We start from the raw sequence: 12,992 nt of genomic DNA, 5'->3' as shown, positions 1-12,992 counted from the left end.
GGTGCAAGCATTATTAATCAAATCAACAGCTGCCTCATCATATCTGCTTTCAATACTTCTCAACTTCAGGCATTGTTACTTCCTGGATAGTTAATGGATAGTACAGGGCCACTGACATAAAATAGGGGTAGTTATAGATATGAATTTCTGACAGAGATATGTAGCCTATATTACACTTTTTTACTTAGCAAAATTAATGTGTCAGACTATGACTATAAATGCACTACTTGCTAATACATCAAAATTAATATTAATATCGTAATCTGTGTAATCTACAAACTGCATAACGTATACGTATTTAATCTAACTTTAACTAACTGTATGAATATATAGTATGTAATTCAACCGGATTTTACAAATGGGTAGGGCTTAAATATCCCAGCACCAGTGAATGCTCCCAAGGACATCGGCGGGTTGTCTCCCGCTCTACCCACATGACAGCCTTCCTTTCCTCTTATTGGCTGTTTTGAATATACATTCCGTGAGCCCATTGGACTGTTTTAACCTGCTGCTGCACTCCAGTCATTTCAAAAGAGTCCGGGAGCGTTCCAGCGGCAGTTTGTTCGTGTCTGTAAAAAACGAGGCACAAACAGGTAATTTTTTTGTACTTGCCAATATAAGTGAAATTTAAATTTTACATTTAAAAAACTCATTAGCTAATGCGGACCATGAACGCCCGACACAACGTGTCTCAGCGGTTAGAATGATATTCAAAAATGGTGCCTTTGATGGCTAAACACTTTGTTAAGCTAACGTTAGTGGTCCTCTCTTGGTCGTTAATCAGAAGAGCTAACTTAACGACTGCTTAATATCTAACTAGTCTTAGTTACTAAAACGAGTGAAAGAGCGCCCGAAAACTTGTGAGCTGTATAGTGCAATAAAACTAACGTTTTAAAACTTCCGTGTTCGTATTTTGAAGTAGCTTGCTCCATGTTCTGAGGAAAGGCCTGTCTGCATTACTGTAAATGGTTGAATTAACGTGACATGATTTTCCATTTTTAATGATTTCCCTATAAGTTAGTGCTAGATACTAACAGGCTTGTTGTATGGTTCACTTTTAAATAAAAGGCTGATCTAACCTAACATCGACACTAAACAAATGAATAGATATGCGTGTAAGCTGCTAGAAATGAAATGCAGGTCATCGGAAGTTGTTTACATTACAGCGTGTTTTTTCTCTTTCTCCTTTCAGGCAATAATGGAAGACTACCTGAAAATAGAGAAAATCGGAGAAGGTTAGTTTTAACATCTAAATTATTCACACGAAACTCTTCAAATGTTGATACTTCAAAAATGTGTCATTATGTGTGTGGTAAATTCTTCTTGTGTGCATCTTGTAATCTCTGTTTGCTCAACAGTCTCATTGTTATAAAGTTGTTCTAGTGTAACTTTTCTTTTGACAACAATTACTTTGGTAACTAATCCAGTAATGTATGTCCAGCAATTTGGAAGCATAAACAGGAGCTGCCAGTATATTCCAGTGCTCATGCTTGCGCTTTCCCCCAGGTACATATGGGGTTGTGTATAAAGGTAAGCACAAGGCAACGGGGCAAATTGTGGCTATGAAGAAGATCCGTCTAGAGAGCGAGGAGGAGGGCGTTCCCAGCACAGCTGTCAGAGAGGTTTCTCTGCTCCAGGAGCTGAAACATCCCAATGTTGTACGGTAAGCTCTCTGTGTTCAAGAGTGTGGCCTTTTCAAATTCTCTTTGTTTGATCTTAAAATCCTTTTGGTTTTTATAACATGAGGTTTGAATTTTTATATGTACAATACTTGTCAATATTCTCTGTATTGTGTAGTGCTCTTTATGCAGCATGGAGAGACATGGTGTTGGTCAAACAATAGAAACTATTGTGAAGTTTTAAAGATATGCATCAAGTTCATTATATAAATGCATGTGTAGCAATCGTTGACAAAGTTTCTGCAGGATCAACAGTTTCAGTATTGTGCAGAGTCCTGGAGAGGTCAAATAATTGCTCCTCAGTCACATCCTATGAGAAAATACGTAAAGTATGAATTTGTGTATTTGTGTGTATGTATGTGTGCGTAATCCAGACTCCTAGATGTCCTAATGCAAGAATCTCGTCTCTACCTCATCTTCGAGTTCCTGTCCATGGACCTGAAGAAATACTTGGACTCCATCCCCTCGGGCCAGTACATGGACTCTATGTTGGTCAAGGTAAGTATTAAATTAATTCAGTGGAGCAATAGTTGCTTGAACTTGAAGCTTTTAAATCTAAGATGGGTTACGTTTGCACTTTAGCTGTAACAAAACAAATTTCCCACCTGTGGGACTAATAAAGGTCATCTTATCAGATAATATATTACATAATTCATAAGCCAAATACTTAAAGTTACAGTGTGCAAAATGAGTAGATTGCAGTCGACTGAATTCAGTGTCTTAACTCTCCCAATTCAGGTGTGTAATCTATGCAATAGATAATATGGTGGCCATTGTGTTGATGAGTCAGTGAAACTCGCTTCCGTCCAGGGACAGCAATACTGATGTGACTTGTTAAGTATATCCTGAACTTTTCCTTCAGTAATTGAGGTCGAAGCGTGAGAAGGAAGAGCATGACATTTTATTCAGATGTTGCTCTTTTTCTTTAGCATTTTATTTCCTTCTCAGGTAATGAAATATGGATATGAAACCTCATATACTATATTGCCTGAAGTATTTACTCATCTGCTTTCACATTCACATGAATTTGAGTGACATCCCATTCTTAACCTTAACATTTCACAAGGTTTAGGAATGTGTTTATGGGAATTTTTGACCATTTCTTCCAGGAGCGCATTTATGAGCTCAAACACCGATGATGGATGAAAAGTCCTGGTTTGCAGTCTTGGGTCATGTCAGTACTCGGGTCTCCTCATGGACTTTGTGCACATGTTGAAACAGGAGAGGGCCATACCCAAACTGTTCCCACAAAGTTGGGAGCATGACGTTTGTCCAAAATGTCTTGATGTGCTGAAGCATTGAGAGTTCCTTTCAGTGGACCTAAGAGGCCGAGCCCAACTCCTGAAAACAATCCCACACCATAAACCCCCATTTTAAAACCCCCCGAAAACTTTACACTTGGCACAGTGCCGTCAAACAAGTATCCATTTGTTGTAGGGCTGCTCGATTATGGCAAAAATGATAATCACGATTATTTTCACTGAAATTGAGATCTCGATTATTTGACGATATTTATTTAACAATAACAATGTATTGAATAATGGTTTTAAAGATGTCAAAAAATAATATAAAATAGTGTGCAAATACTGATAACAGTGCAAATGTTTGCAATATAAAAAATAAATGAAAAATGTAAACATCTATGTTTAGTGAACTTCAAAATCCTGCATAATACTGGTTGTTCACTGTGTTAATTGAGCAGTGGTCTTTGGCGAGGAAAACGTTACCGCGTTTGTTATCTCCTTGTGTCTCTGGGAGCTGGTGGGATATTTAGTCGCGTTGTACAGGGTAGCGTGAATGGAGGTCTGTGAGGATGAAGCAGGTGTTGTCGAGAGTTTTTCTCTATGTTCCTTCATTGTTTGATCGTATGTCACTTTGTAAGCGGTCTTCAAATGATTGAATAAATTTGTAGTGTTGCTCTGTGGTGCAGCTACGACACCGTAGCAAAGTTTCCACACTATGTCTACTTGATCCACGTCTGACTGCGTGAACCCGTAATGTTTCCACACCACTGAAGTCGTTTTACCTCTCTTTTCAACCAGCGGCATTCTTTCTTCAGCAGCCATTATCCTCTCCTCTCCAAATAACTTCTGCTTAGCTTTCCGAGCTTCCCTCGGGTCCTCTTAATTGTTGTGACGCGTGTTCGAAACGCAGAGAGGTGCGCTCGATTTGCCACACGGAGCAGCGCGAGAGGAGGAGCTAATAATCGGCTCAGTCATTTTTAATGATCGTTGAAAGCCCAGATCGTAATCACGATTAAAATTCGATTAATTGAGCAGCCCTAATTTCTTGGCAACCACCAAACCCACGATGCAGGGGCAGCATCCTCCGAAGGCCTACGTAGACTGGTCCTTACTAAATCTTTTTTTATGTCATTTGTTTGACTTTTTTGGAGAAAATTGGGACGTTTCATCAGTGTGTGATGTGGCTGTAGCTCAGGAGGTACAGCAGGGCATCTACTGATCCCGCTAACAGGATCTCTGCTTTACTCTGCCATGATGTGACATCGTGTAACAGATGTGCCTGTTACACGATCTCTCATCCATAAAGAATAAAGCTTGGTAACTATTCCCACTAGTGAAGAGTGTCTCATTTCCACAGCACTGAAAGGAATGACCGGAGCTCTCGAGGTCCCTGTTTATGCACGTAAACCTGTCGTAAAGTTCACTGAACTCAGATCTGCACAGAAAGTTTTCATTCATTGTGTCGTTGAACTCAGCACGGCTTTGTTTCTATTGGTTGTTTTTATTTTCCTGTTGTTACTGTCTTAAGATGTGATACAGTCTACACAGTTTTTGTACACTGGAATCTGAGGCAAGCTTTGAACAAAGCTCCAATAATATTAAAGACCAATAAAAATAAAGATCTGAAATTTGAGTATTGGTTAGTTAAATTTTAAAACGGACAAAAGGCCAACACTGGCAGATGATTCTGTTCACGCAACACTTGGTGGGATAAACATGGTGGTGCTGTTTCTGATAATAAACCACTGCATTAAACAACTGTGAAACAGCTCAAGACTTAAGAACCTTCAACTCCACGTATGTAGTTGAATTTTACTATATTGTAAAAAGAAGCATGTAGAATACTTTTAACATGAACATCTCAGTCACAAACATCACTTTGTGTATAAAATAAATAAATAAATTAGTGACAATTTCTGAATACTAAAGGCATCTCTGGTTTGGGAATGACAAATTCTTCTGTTACGTTTCATGTTTTTTGTTGTTTGGCTGCTGGTCAGCTCATCTAAAGGTCTGCTCGTTCTCCAACACTGTTTAGAGCTACCTTTACCAGATATTGGAGGGCATCTACTTCTGTCACTGTCGCCGAGTGCTCCATCGTGACCTGAAACCACAGAATCTGCTGATTGACAACAAGGGCGTTATCAAACTGGCAGACTTTGGTTTGGCTAGAGCCTTTGGTGTTCCTGTCAGGGTCTACACCCATGAGGTAAGGATGCTTGCTCACAGCTCCTGTAGGCCACAGCATCTCAAACCATTTCTTTTACTTTTTCTTGTAATTTTAAAAACCAAGAAAGTTGTACTTCACAATTTTGAAAAAAAAAATCCTTTTTAGTTTGAGAAATACAGATTTAGACCGACTCTGTACAGGCGACCCTCTGGGGTCAACAGGCGCCCCGGTGCATCCAAATCACACGACCAGTCTAAAATGTGTCGCTGCAAGACGCTCGTGTTGAAAGTGAGGACTTCAAACTATGTACCAGTTTTTAAATTCCACGTGAAACTCTCGTTTGAGGTTAATTATGGGCCACATAAAACCAGTTACGATTGGTTTTTTGTTTTTTGTACTATGCGCGATGCATTTTCCTGAATGTCTCCGTCACATTTAGTGCAGGAAGAAACAGTAAAAGCATAATTTCTTTTTATATTTATCATTTTATTTTATTTCTCTTTTATATTTTACTGCATCATTGTGCATTTTATTTATTTTAGTGGTGTTTTACATTGTTAAGCACTTTGCAGCACAGACTGTTGGAAATGTGCTGCATGAATAAACCATGTAAGGAAGCATTTGATTGTTTAGGCAGAGGAGAGAGAGACGCACAAGTAAACTGTGGCATCTGTTTAGTAATTGTAGTGTTAGTAGTGGTTCTAAAACCGCCTGAAGCACAGGCTGCAAGCGTTTTATACAACTGTGTTACAAAATTTGTGCACAAGTTTTGAAAATTTACAAGTTAGAAAGTTACAAAAACGATTCATTAAACATGTTTATGGTTTTTATAGTAAAAATGTCACACTGTTTTTATTTTGTTTTGTTTGGATAAATTGTGCTAATAAACTGTCAGAATGAGACGATAACTGTAAATCCAGACATGTGAGGTTGTAAAAAATGACATCAAACAAGGCGACGTAAATAGTTTGTAAAGCTGAAATCTAAAATAGTCACAAACAGCCAGTTATACCCTGCTTGTGTGTTCCCAGGTTGTCACTCTTTGGTACCGGGCCCCAGAGGTCCTGCTAGGGTCACCCCGATATTCCACCCCCGTTGATGTTTGGAGCACTGGGACAATCTTTGCTGAACTTGCTACTAAGAAGCCTCTGTTTCATGGAGACTCTGAGATAGACCAGCTCTTCAGGATTTTCAGGTAGACACAGCAAAAACATCTTCATGTGTTTAGAAACAAAAGAAAAAGATCCAATTAAAATCAGCTGTTCAACTAAAACGTGAATTCATACGGACTGACAAATCTAAAGAATTGTTGGTGCAAGAAAACAGTCAAATGGAAATTGTAATGTAACACTTACACATGAGCACAAGGCGGGGCTCTAGACTTCAGGCGCACCGGCACAAAAGTTAGGCGCACCCAAATTTTTCAACCGCATCGCTTAACACCGCAGTTTTACATGTGCACTTTTTGGGGGGGGAAATTGCAGTCCATACAGACACTATTGATTTGTAAATGATTAACTAACAATCTTGTGCTTATAGTGCTTTGGCACTCTTTGTCAATATTGTAGAAAATGTTAAACTTAATCATCATCGTGGCTCCTCTGACGACCTGTCTGCTGCTGCCTGCAGCTGAAAGGCAGTGGGGAGCGGGGACACTTGGGCAGTGCATTTATTGCAGCATATAATGTGTTTTCTGGATACACTGCTGTTTTTTCAGCATTCAAAGCTTGATGGCACCGTGTCAGAGCTGGCTATGAATTTCAGACGGATCAGGCCTTAACTTAACACAAAAGTTATCAATAGTTCTTTTCATCTTTTCTTATTACCCACAGCTACATCCACTTCTGTCAGGCCTAGGCTGCTCACTAGGGCTGGGTATCATCACTGATTTCTATAATCCATTCAATTCCGGTTCTCAAAGTCCTGATTCGATTCAATTTAGCCTCAGACAGTCAGAAATATTATAATTCTGATCATTTATCAGCACTGATACATGTGAGACTTCATCAGAGTTGTGAACATCACAGCAGATGCCTTTGTGTCAAAGTAACTGAGAATAAAACACAGAAAAACATGAAGGAGATTTTCCTGGTCTGGCGTTTTATAGCAGATAACCTTAAAAATATTCTGCAATTTTGCATAATTTTAAGAAGTTTAAATTTCTTCGGTATTGGACAGCAGAAATTAGGCTTTCTTGTCCGAGGTCATTTAAGTAAACAAAACAAAACAAAACACAGCAGCCGACAGCGCTGTAAACAACGGTAGACTGGTGGGTAATAAGCGAATAAATAATGATGGGAAACTGTTCTTGAGAGAGAGAGAGCTGTGCATGAAGTGTGATTTTTGTCGTGGTGGGAGCAAAACAGCAAAAGTCAGAGGGAATTCATGACGATGTTTGTCAAATGTGAAGCGCAGTTTGCTGCTTCTTTTGCTGCTGGTCAGTGAATTTTGGTTGGAGAGACAAAACCTGCAGCTCAGAATCAGCGCAAAAAGACGTAAACGCAGAGCGGACCCGACGCATCAGGATCAGAGCTGTCGGCTTTCAGCCCCGACGCCGTGTCAGTCTACGTGCCGTCGGGTGAGAAAGCTGAGAAAGAGAAAGCTGATTTTGATGTGACTCTGATACATGTTCACACTTTTCTCTCTTGTTAAACACTCTCAAAGTTCAAACCTTCAGGTATAGAGGGAATAGAGGAACTGCCAGAGAATTCAACATTAATGAATCAATGTACCATTGATTCATTTTTTCATGTTTTTTAAGTAGAGGAAGCAAGAAGAATGAGTAAAGTTTGACTTATCTGACTGTTTTCTTTTGCTTAATGCGCCTTATAATCTGAAAAATACGGTAACTTCTACCTTCCTGTAGCATGTCCAGACGTCTAACTTTTTGTGCGATGGTTAGCATCTTCCTCTGCCCTCTGGGAGCTACCGCAGGAGCCTTTGACAGTACAAAACGTTTCATCAACATTGTTGAGTTTGTTGGGGAGCAAACTTTCAAACATACCGTACAGCACTTCAGAGTCACACTGCTAGCGATCGAAGATTTATGTGAATTTGATAAGCTGTGTGCAAAATTGCACACAAAAAAAATCTGCGAAACAGCGAGGCTGTGAAAGGTGAACTGCATTATAGCGAGGGACCACTGTACAATAAAATTTTGGCACTGTCCCACATTCCTATTAATAGAAAGGCAAGAAAATCCCAATAAATAAACACCATGTATATGTATACAGTATGTACAGAGCTAAGGAAACGCATGTTCCAAAATAATGTCAGCTGTTAGCATTGGTTAGGGCTGAGGTCTGGTTGTCAATGACCTCAGCGTCCTGGATCTCCTGCGGGAGGACAGAAGCTTAAACACCTGGTGTCCTGAGTGTGTGCAGGTCACCACAATGATAGGTTTCCTCCAGGGAGGGAAAGAGGTGGCCTGTAATTAGTGTTTTGGACTCTGTTAATGACCCTTTAAGTGCCTCCCTGTGTGCTATAGTACAGCTCAAGAACCACACAGAGATGCAATACCTCAGCACATTCAGTGGAACAGTGGTAGAAGATGTCACCAGCTCCCTTTTCAGGTTCATCCTCTTTAGATTGCTCAGAAAGTGGAGATGCTGATGGGCCGTCTTCATAACCTCTGAGGGTGTTGAGTTCCATTGGAGGTCTGTGTATGCACAAACTCCATCCATGCTCTTCCTGTCAATGCTGATGGGTTATAGGTCAGCCTTGCTGAAGTTTTTGTCTCCACACCATCACAGCAGCCAGTTCAGGCTGCTGATGGTCTCTCTGGGCATCGGAACGATTGTGGCTGAATTCAGTGATGGTGGGATGAAAAACTGGGACAGTGATGCACTGATGATCTTGGAGAAGACCCTGGAAAGCTGATGTGCACACTTGCTCAGGACCCTCCCTGCAGTCTTCCTGGGATCCACCACCCTAAGTGTGTACCTCACCTCGTACTCCTGCACCATGACAGTTGAGCTGTGGCTTCCTTGAGTCTTTTTACCTTGAAGCATGTGAATGAATGGTTCATCTTCAAGTACAGCATCACCCTCAGCTGTCGTGTTTCTGGTGTTGTCGTGGGTTAGGTTCTGGACCCCCTTATACATCTGCCAAGTCTCTAGCTACGTAGATAACAAAGAAGTTGGGTGGAACAGCTGTGTGTGTGTGCGCGCGTGTGTGGTGAACAACAAAAAATTGTTTATTGTTATATGAAACAGAAGTGCTACATAGCTAGCTTAAACACATAAATCTGTTGACTTGGACATTTGCGGTGTAGAGCCAGAGAAGTTCTGTTACTGTTAATATCAATATTAATTAATAGCTGAGTTTTCCTGATGTCAGGTAAAATCATTCCTACAGTTTAAATGAGCCAGCCTGGATTCTGTGGGGAAGCAGGGCGTGGTACGATTAGGCCTGTGAGGTAGGGTTAGTGTTCACATCGTGTGCCGTACTCCACACTATTCTGGCAGCTATTTAAAAAACAATGAATGCGTCTGATGGTACAGCAACCATCTGTCATTTTGGCTAAATGAAACTGGAAGGCGGGCAAAGAAGCGCAGTAAGTTTCCAACCTGCCTGGTGGGTGTGGCCAAGTACCTTTGACATCACAAGAAAACTATGGATGGAAACGCATTTAAGAGCACCACGTGAATAATGTTTTACAACATCTAGTGTTTCAACAACAAGGCTGATAGCACAGCAGCAGTAAAGATGATGCCGTGTAACGTCTGTGTGTTGGGCTGGACTCTGAATTATTATTCACATTAATAACAGCTACACTGTCACAACACACTTAGGCTTACTGCACACTTACACAGACACACACACAGAAATCTAAGAACAATTTTTTATAATTATTTTTTTTACATAAATAAAGGAAGTTGTATTAAAAAATGAATATGTTGTGGCTTATGTTTGTTTCAGTAGAATATAATTTGGAGTAATCTCTATAAAAGGTGTGAGTAATTTCTGTGGTGATTGTGTGTATTGTGCACCAGAATCAGTTTTAACATTTTACACAATAACATCAAACAAATTCTTAGCAAATCAGCCTCAACATAAAGAGAAGTTTATGAGAATGCACCAGTTTGAATGTATGTACAACATTCTTTTATTTCTATTAACCCCCCAAAAGACTGAGACAGGTTCATTTTATTAACTCACTGCGGACCAATGAACCAAGAACAGAAGGTCGGATTGAAAACAGTTTGTCTGTTTTCTCTGGCCTAAAGCTTCAGATGTGGACTGTCTACAATGTTGTAACATTTTGTGGAAACAAACAAATGAACTGACCCTGGAGTCTTCTCTTTGTTGCATTTGTCTTTTTTACAGGACGCTGGGAACCCCAAACAATGATGTGTGGCCTGATGTTGAGAGTCTGCCAGACTACAAAAACACTTTTCCCAAATGGAAAGCTGGCAACCTGTCATCCATGGTGAAAAACCTGGATAAGAATGGCCTGGACCTCCTGGCGGTAAGGACAGAGGCAGCACCACAGCATGTTAATTAAACCTGGAATAGAATAGAATCGGCTTTTATTCTCATTGTACATGTACAACAAACTTGTGACCAGAGGGAGGCAGGTCCAACACCTGGTCACCTCACCTGGTTTTCCTGAGCCTGGAGAAGGCGGGAGTTGTTATGGTTACTTTCTTTAATTCATAACAAAATGTGATGGTGATATTCAAACAAGCTTTTTGAAACGTCATGGAAAGTATCTGTGTGGGTAATTCACTATTGTTTGTTTTAAATCGACAATCGTGTAGAAATACTTGTATCCCACCTACGGGCCCAACGTTTGACACGCTGGTCTGTATGATTGGTAGGAACTACTTTTTCTTCCGCCTGTCATAGTGAGATGTGAAATGCAGCTGTACAAATGTATCACGGCTCACGTGGGACTCTGTGTATATGTATGTTTGCTCCATGTTCATGGAGCTCCATCCAGGGACAGAAGGAGAACATGTGGAGCTTTATCACAGCTCTCTATACTTAAATGTTATGAAGGGCATCATTTGAAATAAACTACTTTTGCTTTTCCAAATCCATGAAGTTTTTGTACAAAGTATCAGATTAGTATCAGAGATACTAGCTTGACTTTTACCTGGTAACAGATCAGAAAGGAAATCAGTGTCGCACATCATCAGGCCCACTAGAACTGGCTTTAGAGGTCACTGCCATCATGTGGTCTTTAGTTTCTGCATGAACATGTACATTTATGGAGACGTCAGGTGGAAGAGCTGCTGGAAGAAACCAGGACACACAATGGGTGCTAGACATTAAATATAAGCATTAATAAAGATTTACATAACAATAATGTGAATGCTTAATCAGCATTCACATGAATAATGAAGCAGGCCTTGGCAGGTGAACAACATGCAGATACAGAGAGCTTGTAAACCAGCGTTAGCCGCAATCACTGATTTATTTCTAAATATATTTATTTCTTATTTCTATCTTGGAGGAGTTTTGACCCTCATTTCTTTACAATGTTGCCTCAGGTAATTAAGATTAGTGAGGATTTGTATTATTACACAGCTGTCTTAAGGTGATACTGCAGTACTTCTATCGTGATTGCTGTCCTGTTGCCTCTTTTTAACCCATCTTCAGCTGTGAGACAGATGTTCTTGTATTATTCCAACTTCTTACCCTGTCAGGAAGCAGCCAGGTGCTGCTTTTTTCCTCCCCCACATTCTGCTTTACCCTCAAAATTTAATCATATTAGTTCAAGGAAATTTGATAATATTTCTGATACACTAAAAAAAAAAAGGAAGTCATCAGTAGCTTTTCAGTGTAAACAAAGAGAATTTCCTAATTTGAAGTGTTTGTACTGATGATGGGGATGTGCAGGACTAGCAGAAGCAAATGGATGATTGTTGTTATTTTAGATTTTAAGTGGTTGTCATGAATTTCAAACAGCACGGCAGCATGCGCCACGCTTTTCAGTCGCAGTTTGTTTGTTTTCAGATGTTTTTTTTCCCTCGTCTATTCGACTAAGAAATTTAGTCACCAGGAACGTTCCTAGCATTATAGGTCGGTACTGGTGACACAGCACAATATTCAGTGTTAAAGATGTTTAACCTGTAGCTGGTGGTACATATGACATTGTTTTCTTATTGTTAATAATAACCTAATAAGGCACAGCCCTGGTGATGTTGGTCATGAAACTGATCCTAGTTTCCAAACCATAAACTCCTGCATGTTCAGGTTTAAATCATCTGTCTGGAAGATAAAGTGGTTTCTGTTCTGGTCTCGTCTCTGTAGAAAATGCTGACCTACAATCCCCCCAAACGGATCTCTGCCCGTGAGGCCATGACGCACCCTTACTTTGACGACTTGGACAAATCCACCCTGCCAGCTGCCAACATCAACAAAATCTAAAATGCATACTGACTTTGCATTTTAACACATACCATTCATACCATTTGTGACTCTGTAAATATGTGTATGTGTATTTGTGTGTATCTGTGTGAGGAAAAAGTGTCAATCTTCAATAAAACTGCACTTTTTTTTTTTTTTTTTTCCTCCTCAGTTGTTTTGACCTAATGTCTCGTTCTTTTCAACACCATTAAACACGGCAGTAACACTACGGCCTGTCACGGTCAGGGTCTGTTATTTAATGTTACTAAGTTTGCTTCACGGTAACTATGACGGAAAAACACATTTTACACTGTAAGTACGCTGTACTCGCAACCAGAGATGGACAATAACGCGATTACTTTTTCAAGTAACGAGTAAAGTAAGGGATTACTATTGCAAAAACGGTAATTAAATTACCGTTACTTTCCCGTAGGAAAGCTGCGTTACTAAAACCGTGAGTTTTTTGTGAGAATGTCTCATGACAGTGACGTAAGCGAGTGCGACGTTCGTGACAACAGCTGTGTGCAGATCAACAATGGATAA

The 12,992-nt window shown here is 40.1% G+C and overlaps 1 protein-coding gene across 1 annotated transcript; it reads left to right on the top strand.

Moving 5' to 3' along the window:
• Positions 1 to 446: 446 nt before the first annotated feature.
• cdk1 (cyclin dependent kinase 1) lies at positions 447 to 12,620 on the top strand. Its single transcript, XM_003454997.5, has 8 exons — positions 447 to 593; positions 1,193 to 1,235; positions 1,507 to 1,663; positions 2,054 to 2,177; positions 4,962 to 5,132; positions 6,125 to 6,288; positions 10,422 to 10,563; positions 12,354 to 12,620. The coding sequence occupies exons 2-8, from the start codon at positions 1,199 to 1,201 to the stop codon at positions 12,468 to 12,470; spliced, it is 912 nt and encodes a 303-aa protein (XP_003455045.1). The 5' UTR covers positions 447 to 593; positions 1,193 to 1,198; the 3' UTR covers positions 12,471 to 12,620.
• Positions 12,621 to 12,992: the final 372 nt, after the last annotated feature.

The sequence above is a fragment of the Oreochromis niloticus genome, linkage group LG13, assembly GCF_001858045.2.
Source record: "Oreochromis niloticus isolate F11D_XX linkage group LG13, O_niloticus_UMD_NMBU, whole genome shotgun sequence".
Lineage (NCBI taxonomy): Eukaryota > Metazoa > Chordata > Actinopteri > Cichliformes > Cichlidae > Oreochromis > Oreochromis niloticus.
Note: the sequence above shows the minus strand (reverse complement) of the source record. Positions and strands in the feature narration are given on the sequence as shown.

Bases quoted from the DNA above. Each gene is read 5' to 3' on its own strand.
- cdk1 (XM_003454997.5), top strand. From the start codon at position 1,199: ATGGAAGACTACCTGAAAATAGAGAAAATCGGAGAAG. The intron at 2,178-4,961 runs GTAAGTATTAAA...AACACTGTTTAG, and splicing joins TGGACTCTATGTTGGTCAAG to AGCTACCTTTACCAGATATT. The intron at 5,133-6,124 runs GTAAGGATGCTT...GTGTGTTCCCAG, and splicing joins TCAGGGTCTACACCCATGAG to GTTGTCACTCTTTGGTACCG.